Below are 16584 nucleotides of genomic sequence, written 5' to 3' on the forward strand. Positions count from 1 at the left end.
TCAGTGGGACGGGGACGGTTAGGGAGGGAGGGATCAATGGGATGGGGAGGGTTAAGGAGGGAGGAATCAGTGAGACAGGGAGTGTTAGAGAGGGAGGGATCAGTGGGACGGGGGGAGGGGTCAGTGGGGCAGGGAGGAATAGAGAGGGAGGGATCAGTGGGACAGGGAGGGTTAGGGAGGGAGGGATCAGTGAAACGGAGTGTTAGGGAGGGAGGGATCAGTGAGACAGGGAGGGTTAGGGAGGGAGGGCTCAGTGGGATGTGGAGGGTTAAGGAGGGAGGGATCAGTGAGACAGGGAGTGTTAGAGAGGGAGAGATCAGTGAGACAGGGAGGGTTAGGGAAGGAGGGATCAGTGGGACGGGGGGAGGGGTCAGTGGGGCAGGGAGGAATAGAGAGGGAGGGATCAGTGGGACAGGGAGTGTTAGGGAGGGAGGGATCAGTGGGACAGGGAGGGTTAGGGAGGGAGGGATCAGTGAGACAGAGAGTGTTAGGGGGAGGGCTCTGTGAAATATGCAGATTGCTGTTGAGTCTATGGTTACATTTACACCCTACTAGACACCATATTAATGGAGGCCATGTACAGCAATGTCTCAGGGCTATTCTACCACCCTGGAAATTGCCTGGTTCATTGTAAGTATGAGGGAATACCTCCTTGAGTCCTTTAGCACTGAACCACTTCTACTGTGCAGAGTGAAGTGTGTGTAGGCCAATGTGGATGGTGGGGGGTCTAGCCCTTGCGGCCTTTAAAATGACTTTGAGACTTCACGCAACCATATGGCTGTTCTGTGTATGTTTTCTTTTTGGGTGGGTAGCAGTGAGACAGACACTGCTGTTCAGCCTCAGTCAGACGTGGGCAGATTATAGGGCTGTCATGCCCTGTAGCACAGTTCCTTTGGTGATAATGACAGGGCTTTGACTGCTGCAGCTAGGCCTACGTCCAGCCCCCAAGCACCAGCTTTACTGTGGGTTGGTAGGAAAGGAACCTGTTGGCGCCAGGTGTTCCTCTATGACACACAACCCACCAGCCCTAAGCTACCTACAAGGCCAGAACCATATAAATGGGATCCACCATCACAGAATGTTCTACCCATCACAAATTATATTTCTATGGTCATCTCTCTCCCTCCCCCCAGACTGTGCAGAGGGAGAAAAAAGAGACGGAGGGGGGTGGGGGGGGGCATCTCACTGGCTCCAAGCTTGTGACATACTGCAGTTCCATAGAAAATCCATTCAATCTTTTATTTGAACTGCACTGACTGTGTCATAACAACGTGACTTGTTGTGTCAGTGAAACATCTCACAAGCGTATGACTTACAGCTCCATAGAAAGTTAAACATTCTACTCCCCGTTTTTTCCCCATTCCATTTTTTTGATTTTCTCTCTACTTGTTCTGCTTCTGTAGAAAGACAAACAAAGACTTGTGTTTGTGAAAGCTTGTTCAGGCTAAACAGGTCAATGGATGCAACTTTCATCAACAGAGAGAGGAAAGCGCATAGTAATATGGTAGCTAGGGCTAGGCTGCCACTAACGTGAACACAAGGCAATGTTTCCCATTCCCCTGCCCCCCATTGTTTCCCATTCCCCTGCCCCCATACACAGAACAGACAGTCAACATTTTTTTGGTAGGTTAGTCTGTAGGTGAGAGGGTAGAAGTTCAACTTGGCTTCGACCCCAGCCCTTTGGCAGAAAGAGAGAGAGAGAAAGAGACAGAGTGTGTGTGTTCTCTGGGCCTGGAGTGGTGTGTCATGAGCTGACTTGACCTAGGACTGACTCAATATCCCCTCTTCAACTCCTCCCATCCTCCTCCCTCTCTTCCCTACCGTCCTCCTGTCCTCCTCCCCTCTCATCCTCCTCCTCCTCCTGCTCTTCCCCTCTCCTCTTCTCAATCCCTCGTCCCTCTCCTCCTTCCCCCCTCCTCCTCTTCTCCTCCTCCTCCCCTTCCACTCCTCCTCCCATCCCCCTCCTTCTCTTTCCCCTCCCCCTCATCCCCTTCTCTTCCTCCACTTGTCTTCCCTTCCTCCTCTCCTCTTCCCCTTCTCCAACCACCACAGGGCTTACAAGGCCTGACCTCTGTCTGTTTGTAAACACACACCTTCAAACACACACTCACTCTCCAAAAATGTAAGGACAAACATACCATGCAACAAAGCACACATTCCTCACAATGTTCTAAATCATGTCCATGGGATTGAGAGTACAAGAGGCAGCGTGGTATGGAATCTTCTTCTTCTTTTTACCACAAAGTATAAGCCACTCAGTAAACATTAGTGTCTTGTGCCATTGTTCCTCAGTATTGGGATACTGGTACTAGTTGTGCCAGACAGTTCCACACACAGAACCCTAACTGTTCCTCTCAGTTGTAAGATGCCCAAAACATCAGCGCTCTCTGATTCATTTCCAGGGCAAACCAAACCATGCCACTCGGAGGCACAATGTTATGATTGAATGCATTGTGTTGAGACACTGGCAGACTTCATAATGTTGCGACCCTGCTTCAGATCCAGACTTCATAATGTTGAGACCCTGCTTCAGATCCAGAGACTTCATAATGTTGAGACCCTGCTTCAGATCCAGACTTCATAATGTTGCGACCCTGCTTCAGATCCAGAGACTTCATAATGTTGAGACCCTGCTTCAGATCCAGAGACTTCATAATGTTGAGACCCTGCTTCAGATCCAGAGACTTCATAATGTTGAGACCCTGCTTCAGATCCAGAGACTTCATAATGTTGAGACCCTGCTTCAGATCCAGAGACTTCATAATGTTGAGACCCTGCTTCAGATCCAGAGACTTCATAATGTTGAGACCATGAGTCTGTGAGAGGAATCATGTATCCTTTGCTCCCTCCTCCTTCCCCTCGTCAATCATTACAGAGAGAGGTAGGAAGGGAGGGAGGGAGGGTGTGTATGTGCAATAATGTGCATGTGTGTATGCGGGGTGTGTGTGTGTGTGTTTCCTGTGTAATACAGTACTACCTCAGTGGGCTCAGCAAGGCCCCTGTCAGGATACAGTTTCCTGGGTAGCAGTAACACAAGGCAACAAGACATGTCTCGACAAGGAGAGGCACAGAGAATAAATGGATTTGTGAAACTCAAACCTGCTTATTGCGTCGCTGACCCTGCCTGAGTCGCTGCATATCACAAGTTCTAGCACACACACACAAAATTTACTGGCTCTTGTTGGCTACAGTAGTACACACACTGAGATACCTTGTGGTTCACAGTTATATATTTGTCCTCCTTTAACCCTGCAGGCTGTTGCAAGAAAGCTGCTGTGTGTACTGTAGTGGGCCATATTCTATAGGTGACAACATGGTGGTTCCCCCGGGCAGCTGTGTCACGTCGAGTAGTGTTTCACAGATGCACCGCAGCAGGGGTTGAGTTCATTGAACTTCATTCTAGCAATGCCCTCTGGAAAATGTAGAGGCTGATCTTAGGGCACAGGTGAACAAGGCAAATCAAAGCTTGCCTTGACTGTAAAGGGCACACTGGACTACACCTGTTTTGTATGGAAGGTGTGATATAAATACAAATGTATTTGAACTATGTGGAGCTGTGCAGCTCAAGTATCATTGTGGAAGCAATAGCCTGCAACAGAGGATCTACACCCTGCATGCACCACTCTGCCTGATCAAGGAAGTGATGACCGTGGAAACGAGGACTGTGGAAGCAAGGACCGCGAAAACGAGGACCGTGAAAGCGAGGACCACGGAAGTGAGGACCGTGGAAGCGAGGACCACGGAAGTGAGGACCGTGGGAGCACAACGAGGCATCTGATTCGAGGAGAGACGACTAGACCAGGTAGTGATACAGTACTACAGGACCCAGATACACTACTACTGTATAGGCCGGCAAGGGGCTTTCATAAACTTCCCTCCTCTCACTGTGGTACCTTTCTTTGGGTTTTCTGCCCCTCTTGACCCAGTTTCCCAAACACTGATTTATTTAAACTCTCCACCCCTGCTAACACTAGCTCTTCATCTCGGTCCACCTCGTACCCCTTCTCGGTTACATCATTTCCGGTCGGAACTCACAACCATGGCTCTTTGAGACATAGAGACTCAACACTTTCCTCAGCCTTCTCACAGGCAGCTAGTCCTTTGAATAACTTATGAAGCTCACTCAAATAAAAAAAGAGAAAGGCATCCATTGTGTGTTATTTTAGTCACAATTGCGCTGTTCTAACCCATCTACACACAATACCCCATAATGACAAAGTGAAAACAAGTTTTTATAAATGTTTGCACATTTATTGAAAATTAAATATATAAATATCTAATTTACATACTGTAAGTCATCACACCCCTGAGTCAATACTTTGTAGAAGCATATTTAGCAGCGATCACAGCTTTGATATGCCTTGGTTATGTCTGTATCAGCTTTGATATGCCTTGGTTATGTCTGTATCAGCTTTGATATGCCTTGGTTATGTCTGTATCAGCTTTGATATGCCTTGGGTATGTCTGTATCAGCTTTGCACATCTAGATTTGGGGATTTTCTCCCATTCCTCCTAACAGATTTTCTCAAAAGCTGTTAAATTAGATTGGGAGGGGCCATCATCAGCAATCTTCAAGTCCTTCCACAGATGTTCAATGGGATTCAAGTCTGGACTTTGTCAGGGTCACTCAAGGACTTTCACATTCTTGTTCTGAAGTCATTCCAGTGTTGCTTTGGCTGTATGCTCGGGGTCATTGTCCAATTGGAACGTAAATCTTCACCCCCAGTCTAAGGTCATTTGCACTCTGAAGCAGGTTCTTATCAATGATTGACATTTATTTGGCACCATTCCTTGTTCCCTCTATCCTTACTAATCTCCCAGTCCCTGCCACAGAAAAGCATCCAAATTGCATTATGCTGCCACCACCATGTTTCAAGGTAGAGATGATGTTAGACAGGTGATGAGCTGTGCCTGGTTTTCTCAAGACATATCACTTTACATTCAGGCCAAAGAGTTCAGTTTTAGTCTCATCAGACCACAGAATCTTTTGCCTTATGCTCTCAGAGTCTTTCACATGCCTTTTTGCAAACTCCTGGCATGCTGTCATGGGCCTTTTTCTCAGGAGTGGCTTCCATCTGGACCACTCTCCCATAAAGCCCAGATTGGTGAAGTGCTGTAGAGACGGTTGCCCTTCTGGCAGGTTTTCCCGTCTCAGTTCTGTCAGTGTAGTCATTGGGTTCTTGGTCACCTCCCTGACCAAGAACCTTCTTGCCCGGTTGCTCAGTTTGGTCGGATAGCCAGCTCTAGGCAGAGTTAGGGTCGTTTCATTTTTTTTCAATTTGCCAATAATGGAGACCACTGTGCTCATGGAAAATTAAAACACTAGAAATAGTTTTATACTATTCCCCAGATATATGCCTCCTCACAATTCTCTCTCGGAGATCTACAAACAGTTCCTTGGACTTCATGGTATCGTTTCTGTTCTGACATGCACTGTCAACTGTGGGACTTTACAATTTAATTTGTATTTGTATTTATTATGGATCCCCATTAGCTGCTGCCAAGACCCTCAGACCCCTACTCTACTACCACAAATTCACAACACAAAATCCATGTGTAAGTGTGTAGAGTGCCTGTTATCGTGTGTTTGTATGCATGTGCCTGTGCCTATGTTTGTGTTGCTTCACAGTCCCCGCTGTTCCATAAGGTGTATTTGTATCTGTTTTTTAAATCTAATTTTACTGCTTCCATGAGTTACTTGATGTGGAATAGAGTTCCATGTAGTCATGGCTCTATGTAGTACTGTGTGCCTCCCATAGTCTGTTCTGAACTTGGGGACTGTGAAGAGACCTCTGTTGGTACGTCTTGTGGGGTATAGGCAGAGTTGCAAAGAAAAAGCCTTATCTCAGACTGGCCAATAAAAATAAAAGATTAAGATGGGCAAAAGAACACAGACACCGGACAGAGGAACTCTGCCTAGAAGGCCAGCATCCCAGAGTCGCCTCTTCACTGTTGACGTTGAGACTGATGTTTGCAGGTACTATTTAATGAAGCTGCCAGTTGAGGACTTGTGAGGCATCTGTTTATCAAACTAGACACTCTAATGTACTCGTCCTCTTGCTCAGTTGAGCACCGGGGCCTCCCACTCCTCTTTCTATTCTGGTTAGAGACCGTTTGCGCTGTTCTGTGAAGGGAGTAGTGCACAGTATTGTACGAGATCTTCAGTTTCTTGGCAATTTCTCGCATGGAATAGTCTTCATTTCTCAGAACAAGAATAGACTGATGAGTTTCGGCAGAAAATGATTTGTTTCTGGCCATTTTGAGCCTGTAATTGAACCCACAAATGCTGATGCTCCAGATACTCAACTAGTCTAAAAAAGCACAAAAAATGGTCCTTCTTTAATCAGGACAACAATTTTTAGCTGTGCTAACGTTATTGAAAAAGGGTTTTCCAATGATCAATTAGCCATTTAAAATTATAAACTTGGATTAGCTAACACAACGAGCCATTGGAACACAAGAGTGATGGTTGCTGATAATGGGCCTCTGTACCCCTATGTAGATATTCCATAAAAAATCAGCCGTTTCCAGCTATAATAGTCATTTACAACATTAACAATGTCTGCACTGTATTTCTGATCAATTTTAAGTTATTTTAATGGACCAAAAATGTGCTTTTCTTCCAAAAACAAGGACAATTCTAAGTGTCCCCAAACTTTTGAACGATAGTGTATGTTTTTCCAGCAACAGACTCTGATCGGCAATGTCAAAAGCTGTTGTTCTGGAATTGATTTGCACCTTTCGCACCAAAGTACGTTAATCTCTAGGAGACAGAACGTATCTCCTTCCTGAGTGGTATGACGGCTGCATGGTCCCATGGTGTTTATACTTCCGTACTATTGTTTGTACAGATGAACGTGGCACCTTCAGGCGTTTGGAAATTGCTCGCAAAGATGAACCAGACTTGTGGAGGTTTACAAATTTTTTTCTGTGGTCTTGGCTGATTTGTTTTGATTTTCCCATGGTGTCAAGCAAAGAGGCACTGAGTTTGAAGGTAGGGCTTGAAATACATCCACAGGTACACCTCCAGTTGACTCAAATGATATCAATTAGCCTATCAGAAGCTTCTAAAGCCATGACATAATTTTCTGGAATTGTCCAAGCTGTATAAAGGCACAGTCAACTTAGTGTATGTAAACTTCTGACCTACTGGAGTTGTGATACAGTGAATTATAAGTGAAATAATCTGTAAACAATTGTTGGAAAAATGACTTGTGTCATGCACAAAGTAGATGTCCTAACCAACTTGCCACAACTATAGTTTGTTAACAAGAAATTTGTGGAGTGGTTGAAAATGAGTTTTATTGACTCCAAACTTAAGTGTATGTAAACTTCCAACTTTAACTGTCAATGAGATATTTCTGTATATTATTTTCAATACATTTGCAAACATTTCTAAAACAGGTTTTTAACGTTGTCATTATGGGGTATTGTTTGTAGATGGGTGAGAAAATTGTTTTGAATTCAGACTGTAACACAACAAAATGTGGAATAAGTCAAGGGGTATGAATACTTTTTGAAGGCACTTTATGGTGACAGCTACCACTGATTAATTGGCCCCTTAACATACAGTTTTTATTTTATTTATTTGACCTTTATTTAAGTAGGCAAGTCAGTTAAGAACAAACTCTTATTTTCAATTATGGCCTATGAACAGTGGGTTAACTGCCTGTTCAGGGGCAAAACGACAGATTTGTCGCTTGTCAGCTCGGGGGTTTGAACCTTCCGGTTACTAGTCCAACGCTCTAACCACTAGGCTACCCTGCCGCCCCAGTTACACACCCACATGCACACACACCATAGGAACACTAACACACACACACACACACACATACAAACTGGACCCTATCCACACATTTCTTTTGATTAAATTAGGTTCAAATGAAAAGATAATAATAATAATAATAATAACAACAACAACAATTATGAGCCTTATAAAGAAGCCTACCCACCTTACAACGTTAAGTTGTGCTATATGGTAAGCTGTATTGTAAAGTTTAACTGTATTCTAAAGTTAAGCTGTATTCTAAAGTTAAGCTGTATTCTAAAGTTAAGCTGTATTCTAAAGTTAAGATGTATTCTAAAGTTAAGCTGTATTCTAAAGTTAAGCTGTATTCTAAAGTTAAGCTGTATTCTAAAGTTAAGCTGTAATGTAAAGTTTAACTGTATTCTAAAGTTAAGCTGTATTCTAAAGTTAAGCTGTAATGTAAAGTTTAACTGTATTCTAAAGTTAAGCTGTATTCTAAAGTTAAGCTGTAATGTAAAGTTTAACTGTATTCTAAAGTTAAGCTGTATTCTAAAGTTAAGCTGTATTGTATCTCTGATGAAATAGAATATTGATTTAGGAGCACATCTTTCAGGTTTGTTCGGGGGTTTTAATTCAAGAGAAACTGTGAGTGAGAGAAAGAAAAAAAGAAAGAAAGAAAGAAAGAGAAAGTGAGAAGTGAAAGAGAGAGGGAGCTCTGAGCCACTGTTCATTATTTATCCCTCTATAGTAGTACAGAACTCTGACAGTTCTGCTGCCACACTCACCACTGCAGGGAAAAGTACCGCCTTAGTCATCATTTACTCTATGGCAGCCTAGGCATGACAAGTCAAATAAATCCATTATTTGTTTACACAGAGGGGTAAGAGCACTCCTGTATTGTAAGGCTCCCCTGTCCTCTCCCTCTCACCATCCTTCTCCCTCTCCCATAAGACAGAACAGGACAATACCTCTGGTAGTAAGCATACTGTTGCATTATGGTGGGAACAAGATGGTAATTACCCCTGGAAGTAACTGTATCATTACAGAATGGGAAAGGGTATACCTAACTGAATGTATTCAACTGAAATGAGTCTTCCACATTTAACCCTCTGAATCAGAGAGGTGTTGGGGGCTGCCTTAATCGACATCCACTTCTTCGGCACCCGGGGAACAGTGGGTTAACTGCCTTGCTCAGGAGCAGAATGACAGATTTTTGATATATTTGATATAGCAAGCTATCGGTTACTGGCCCAACGCTCTAACCGCGGCTACCTGCCGCCCCACTAGGCTACCTGGAGACGGTCATTTATGTAGTGAATATAGTCTCTCACATACAATTTGCATTTAGAGCAAAATTAATAAAATCTTTGAATATTATTCGCATTGAAAATACTACCATATATACTGTATAGCTCTGAGCCTAAATCCAAAGAGCCAATTAAATTGAAACGGTAAACGATCTATACTGAAACCTTCAATAGAGGAGAGCCAAGAATAAATGCATCTGTCTGATTGGACGCTCTGTTGCAGAGTGAAATGTGGAAGAGTCTACTCTGAGTCTACCTCCTGAATGCGTGTGTGTGTGTATGCGTGTGTGTGTGCGTGTGTGTGTGTGTTTCTGCTCACAAGGAAAGAAGGTAAATTACCATTGGCTCGTTTCATTTCGTGTAAAATGGTTCAACCAACCTAGACATTATCATACATGAAAGAACTGACATAATGCACAATATGAATCTACGAGTACCCTGCATGCTGTTTATAATGGATGTATGTATGCTTCTAAAAATACTATTGCAACTGAACTGACTATTATAATGTCCTTTTTATATATTACCATAATAAACATTGTAATGGTAAACTAGTTTGCATATGAGTTTTCGAAAGCTGAAGTGGAATGGATCCTATCGAATGGATGGAAGACTTAAGCAAGAGAAAATAATTTCACCAGCTGTCAGTACAGTTGTTTTACTCTCCCTGGACGACTGTCCAAAAAACCCATTCACTTTATTATTCAATTCTTCTACCATCATAGTGGAAAGTCAAATTCTATGCATGTTGTGATTATATTGGGTTTTTATAAAAACAAGACAGTAAAATAAATTACCAGTTAAAATATTCTCTTGTGGTACATAATGTTTGGTTTAAACATATGCGATTTATACAAGAACACCCACACAAGACTCTGAGGCTCTCTCTGCTGCCTACTAAAAAAACAAGCAGACTGAGGCTTTCTCTGCTGCCTACTAAAAAAACAAGCAGACTGAGGCTTTCTCTGCTGCCTACTAAAAAACAAGCAGACTGAGGCTTTCTCTGCTGCCTACTAAAAAAACAAGCAGACTGAGGCTTTCTCTGCTGCCTACTAAAAAAACAAGCTGACTGAGGCTTTCTCTGCTGCCTACTAAAAAAACAAGCAGACTGAGGCTTTCTCTGCTGCCTACTAAAAAAACAAGCAGACTGAGGCTTTCTCTGCTGCCTACTAAAAAAACAAGCAGACTGAGGCTTTCTCTGCTGCCTACTAAAAAAACAAGCAGACTGAGGCTCTCTCTGCTGCCTACTAAAAAAACAAGCAGACTGAGGCTTTCTCTGCTGCCTACTAAAAAAACAAGCAAACTGAGGCTTTCTCTGCTGCCTACTAAAAAAACAAGCAGACTGAGGCTTTCTCTGCTGCCTACTAAAAAAACAAGCAGACTGAGGCTTTCTCTGCTGCCTACTAAAAAAACAAGCAGACTGAGGCTTTCTCTGCTGCCTACTAAAAAAACAAGCAGACTGAGGCTTTCTCTGCTGCCTACTAAAAAAACAAGCAGACTGAGGCTTTCTCTGCTGCCTACTAAAAAAACAAGCAGACTGAGGCTTTCTCTGCTGCCTACTAAAAAACAAGCAGACTGAGGCTCTCTCTGCTGCCTACTAAAAAAACAAGCAGACTGAGGCTTTCTCTGCTGCCTACTAAAAAAACAAGCAGACTGAGGCTTTCTCTGCTGCCTACTAAAAAAACGATCAAACTGAGGCTTTCTCTGCTGCCTACTAAAAAAACAAGCAGCATAGAGACGCTGCAGAAAGGGAATTATGCAAAACCAATACATTTTAACCTCTCTGTAACCTTAAAAAATGCACTTCTCATTTACTGGTTATTCACTGGTCAATATGATCATTCAGGCATGAAACCATCCAACAAAACGTTGTCACAGTCACCTCAGCCCTAAGACACACTGAACTGAACCTATTTTTTCCACACTACACAGATCTTTAGTGTCAGTCACCACGTCTACATCAGTGTGTGTCCTGCCCACCCAGCCATGGCCCCAATGCCCCTCCGTCTGTCCCCTTCATGGTGCCAGTCTCAACCCCTTACAGTCCAGTGTGTTGACCCCATGAAGCACCAGGAGCACCCATCCATCCTACCATCATAGAAGGTACAGTGCCCACCCAGCCATGGCCCCAATGCCCCTCCGTCTGTCCCCTTCATGGTGCCTCCCCCACCCTCTTGACCCAATGTAGCACAACCCACCCACCCATCCCTCTAACCATCCATCCACCCACCCATCCAACCATCCATCCATCCATCCACCCACCCATCCACCCACCCAATCCTCTAACCATCCACCCACCCATCCCTCCTACCATCATAGATGAAGACGTCCTCCATCTCCTCACGCATCACTTCATTTAGGTCATCCTGGTCCTCTCCAATGTCGGCAAAAGCCATCACTTCTTTTCCCCTCGTATTTTTTTCCCTTCTGTTTTTCTTCTCTGGGTGGTTAAGGATCGGTTGGTTTGTTTCTGGGTGACTCCAGTGTAAAATTGAATCAGCGTTGTGTGGCCTCGTCTTCCTGCTCCAGGCGATGGCTGGCCGCTCCCTGTCAGGAATCAGATCCAGCCTGAGCAGAGAAGCCAGGTAGGCAGACAATGACTGTGAGCTGCTCTTCTTCTGACTGATCACTCACACACTGCACCAGGGCGAGTGTGTGTGTGGGGATGGATGGACGGGAGTGTGTGTGGAGACTGACGGACGGAGGGGAGTGTGTGAGAGAGTGTGTGTGGGAAGCCCTCACGACTACCACAACCAAGTTTCAACAACACAAATGATTTCATAATTTCCTTTGTGAAACCGAGAGAGAGTGTTGGAGTTCAAGTATGTGTGTGTGTGTGTGTGTGTGTGTGTGTGTGTGTGTGTGTGTGTGTGTGTGTGTGTGTGGAGCACTGAACATGCAGGAGCACTGTTCAGTGAGTCAGCCCAAGTGTCTGCTGATTAGCTGGCATAATTAGCTGCTTTATTTTGGGACAGCGGGGACATGAGGTGCTAGGTCCCTCTGCCTCTAGTGTGTGCGTTTGCGTGTGCGTACGTGTGTGTATGTGTACATTACAGACTCAGAGGTGTGCGTGTGTGTCTGTCTCGGCTTGTTGTTGCCTCACGGCTCACCGGAGGTGATCATGGGATTGCTAACTCTACTTCTTCACTTGGCCCTCAGCATCTAAAGGGGCCACAGAGATGTGGGCGGGCGGCGGTGGCTGCTGGCAATGTTATTATACTTCCAACATGCATATTCAAATCAACAGATACTGTGCTGTGATTACCTAAGGTTGTACAGTATGCACTGCAGCAGTGACACAGATCTAGGCCTAAACAGAGACCTACGTAAAAAGTCTACTTTAACATTCTCAAACTCAGGGTCCAGAAGTAAAATTAGTAGACCCACACAGTGTCCATAAACTAGTATTGTTGGTACATTATTGTGTGTGCTGGGTTTTTACTGTAGTAGTCCCTCATCAGCATTCCTGTCCTGTTGGAATGATTGCTTCCTGTCCACTATTCCAGTTTGATTTCCTTGGAATGGCTGCTTCCTGCTTGGGAGGCATATACAGTGCCTTGCGAAAGTATTCGGCCCCCTTGAACTTTGCGACCTTTTGCCACATTTCAGGCTTCAAACATAAAGATATAAAACTGTCTTTTTTTGTGAAGAATCAACGACAAGTGGGACACAATCATGAAGTGGAACGACATTTATTGGATATTTCAAACGTTTTTAACAAATCAAAAACTGAAAATTGGGCGTGCAAAATTATTCAGCCCCTTTACTTTCAGTGCAGCAAACTCTCTCCAGACGTTCAGTGAGGATCTCTGATCCAATGTTGACCTAAATGACTAATGATGATAAATACAATCCACCTGTGTGTAATCAAGTCTCCGTATAAATGCACCTGCACTGTGATAGTCTCAGAGGTCCATTAAAAGCGCAGAGAGCATCATGAAGAACAAGGAACACACCAGGCAGGTCCGAGATACTGTTGTGAAGAAGTTTAAAGCCGGATTTGGATACAAAAAGGATTTCCCAAGCTTTAAACATCCCAAGGAGCACTGTGCAAGCGATAATATTGAAATGGAAGGAGTATCAGACCACTGCAAATCTACCAAGACCTGGCCGTCCCTCTAAACCTTCAGCTCATACAAGGAGAAGACTGATCAGAGATGCAGCCAAGAGGCCCATGATCACTCTGGATGAACTGCAGAGATCTACAGCTGGGGTGGGAGACTCTGTCCATAGGACAACAATCAGTCGTATATTGCACAAACCTGGCCTTTATGGAAGAGTGGCAAGAAGAAAGCCATTTCTTAAAGATATCCATAAAAAGTGTCGTTTAAAGTTTGCCACAAGCCACCTGGGAGACACACCAAACATGTGGAAGAAGGTGCTCTGGTCAGATGAAACCAAAATTGAACTTTTTGGCAACAATGCAAAACGTTATGTTTGGCGTAAAAGCAACACAGCTCATCACCCTGAACACACCATCCCCACTGTCAAACATGGTGGTGGCAGCATCATGGTTTGGGCCTGCTTTTCTTCAGCAGGGACAGGGAATATTGTTAAAATTGATGGGAAGATGGATGGAGCCAAATACAGGACCATTCTGGAAGAAAACCTGATGGAGTCTGCAAAAGACCTGAGACTGGGTTCGGAGTTTTGTCTTCCAACAAGACAATGATCCAAAACTTAAAGCAAAATCTACAATGGAATGGTTCAAAAATAAACATATCCAGGTGTTAGAATGGCCAAGTCAAAGTCCAGACCTGAATCCAATCGAGAATCTGTGGAAAGAACTGAAAACTGCTGTTCACAAATGCTCTCCATCCAACCTCACTGAGCTCGAGCTGTTTTGCAAGGAGGAAGGAGGAAAATTTCAGTCTCTCGATGTGAAAAACTGATAGAGACATACCCCAAGCGACTTACAGCTGTAATCGCAGCAAAAGGTGGCGCTACAAAGTATTAACTTAAGGGGGCTGAATAATTTTGCACGCACAATTGTTCAGTTTTTGATTTGTTAAAAAAGTTTGAAATATCCAATAAATGTCATTCCACTTCATGATTGTGTCCCACTTGTTGTTGATTCTTCACAAAAAAAGACAGTTTTATATCTTTATGTTTGAAGCCTGAAATGTGGCAAAAGGTCGCAAAGTTCAAGGGGGCCGAATACTTTCGCAAGGCACTGTACTTGTGTCCCTCCTCTCCATAAGGGAATGGGTTAAACGCGAGCACACAGTTTCTTCCTCATACTCCTCTTCCTGTTCTTCTTCAGACCTCTTGACTTTTTCCACATTTTGGAACATTATAGCCTTATTCAAAAATGTATTAAATAATTTCCCTCCTCTTCAATCTACACACAATACCCCATAATAACAAAGCAAAAACTTTATTTTAGATTTTTTAGATTTTTTATTTTTTGAAAAAAATTATATCACATTTATATAAGTACTCAGACCCTTTACTCTGTACTTTGTTGAAGCACCTTTGGCAGCGATTACAGCCCCAAGTTTTCTTGGGTTGACACTACAAGTTTAGCACACCTGTATTTGGGGAGTTTCTCCCATTCATCTCTGCAGATCGTCTCAAGCTCTGTCAGGTTGGATGGGGAGCTTCGCTGCACAGCTATTTTCAGGTCTCTCCAGTCATGTTAGATTGGGTTCAAGTCCGGGCTCTGGCTGGGCCACTCAAGGACATTCAGAGACTTGTCCCGAAGCCACTCCTGCATTGTCTTGGCTGTGTGCTTATGGTCGTTGTCCCGTTGGAAGGTGAAACTTCGCCCCAGTCTGAGGTCGTGAGCACTCTGGAGCAGGTTTTCATCAAGGATCTCTCTGCACCTTGCTCCATTCATCTTTCCCTCGATCCTGACTGGTTTCCCAGTCCCTGCCACTGAAAAACATCCCCACAGCATGATGCTGCCACCACGCTTCACCGTAGGGATGGTGCCAGGTTTCCTCCAGACGTGACGCTTGACATTCAGGCCAGAGAGTTCAATCTTGGTTTCATCAGACCAGAGAATATTGTCCTTTAGGTGCCTTTTGGCAAACTACAAGCAGGCTGTCATGTGCATTTTACTGAGGTGAGAGGCTTCCGTCTGGCCACTACCATAAAGACCTGATTGGTGTAGTGCTTCAGAGATGGTTGTCCTTCTGGAAAGTTCTCCCATCTCCACAGAGGAACTCTGGAGCTCTGTCAGAGTGACCATCAGGTTCTTGGTCACCTCCCTGACCAAGGCCATTCTCCCCCCATTGCTATGTTTGGCTGGGTGGCCAGCTCTAGGAAGAGTTGGTGGTTCCAAACTTCTTCCATTCAAGAATGATGGAACCCACTGTGTTCTTGGGGACCTTCAATGCTGCAGACAATCTTTGGTACCCTTCCCCAGATCTGTTCCTCGACACAATCCTGTCTCGGAGCTCTACAATTCCTTTGACCTCATGGCTTGGTTTTTTCTCTGACATGCACAGTCAACTGTGGGACCTTATATAGACAGGTGTGTGCCTGTCCAAATCATGTCCAATCAATTGAATATACCACAGGTGGACTCCAATCAATTTGTAGAAACATCTCAAGGATGATCAATGGAAACAGGATGCACCTGAGCTCAATTTCGAGTCTCATAGCAAAGGGTCTGAATATTTATGTAAATAAGTTATTTCCGTTTTTTAGTTTGAATAAATTTGCTAAATTTTTTACAAAATGTGGAAAATGTCAAGGTGTCTGAATACTTTCCGAATGCACTGTATGTACATGTTGGTAGGGGTAAAGGGACTTTGCATAGATAATAAACAGCGAGTAGCAGCCGTGTAAAAAAAAGGGGTGTATGCTCTCCAACTCCAACTCTAATCTAGGAGGAGTTTTGCTGCAACTTTACACTCTCCAGGGTCTCCCAAATGGTGCATTAGTCAAAGGCACTGCATCACAGTACTTGAGGCATCACTAGAGATGTGGATTCGATCCCAGGCTGTGTCACAGCCGGCCGTGACAGGGAGACCCATGAGGCGGCGTACAATAGGCCCAGTGTCATACGGGTTAGGGGAGGGTTTGTCCGGCCTGGATTTCCTTGTCCCATTGCGCCCTAGCGACTCCTTGTGGCGGGCTGGGCGCCTGCAAGCTGACTTCGGTCGCCAGCTGGATGGTGTTTTCTCCGACACATTGGTGTGACTGGCTTCCGGGTTAAGCAAGCAGTGTGTCAAGAAGCAGTGCGGCTTGGCAGGGTCATGTTTCGGGGGATGCATGGCTATCGACCTTCACCTCTCCAGAGTCTTTAGGGGAGATGCAGCGATGGGACAAGACTGTAACTACCAATTGGAGAGGAAAAGGGGTAAAAGTACCCAAAAAATATTATTAATTTAAAAAAAACGTTGGGCTCTCCAACTCTAATCTCAAAGGAGTTGTGCGGTACCTTTAAGCTCACAAACTCTAATCTAAGCGGAATTGTGTGCACCTCCCTTTGAATCCCCCTGTTATGTACTTGACGACAAACTCATTATCAGAGAGGGAACAGACCTGACGACAAACTCATTATCAGAGAGGGAGCAGACC

At 44.3% G+C, this 16584-nt stretch overlaps 1 protein-coding gene across 2 annotated transcripts in view; it reads right to left on the bottom strand.

Moving 5' to 3' along the window:
• LOC109907280 (rho family-interacting cell polarization regulator 2) overlaps nucleotides 1-11814 on the bottom strand; it is an 87606-nt gene extending 75792 nt beyond the window's left edge. Inside the window, exon 1 of one of the 2 annotated variants that reach the window (XM_031793155.1) lies at nucleotides 11366-11814. In XM_031793155.1, the coding sequence (XP_031649015.1) occupies nucleotides 11366-11450 (85 nt within the window). In that variant the 5' untranslated portion in view covers nucleotides 11451-11814. The remainder of the gene's footprint in view (nucleotides 1-11365) is intronic. The other variant, XM_020505158.2, reaches the window with a different exon arrangement.
• Nucleotides 11815-16584: the final 4770 nt, after the last annotated feature.

Source organism: Oncorhynchus kisutch, linkage group LG17 (assembly GCF_002021735.2).
Source record: "Oncorhynchus kisutch isolate 150728-3 linkage group LG17, Okis_V2, whole genome shotgun sequence".
In the NCBI taxonomy this organism is placed as follows: Eukaryota; Metazoa; Chordata; class Actinopteri; order Salmoniformes; family Salmonidae; genus Oncorhynchus; species Oncorhynchus kisutch.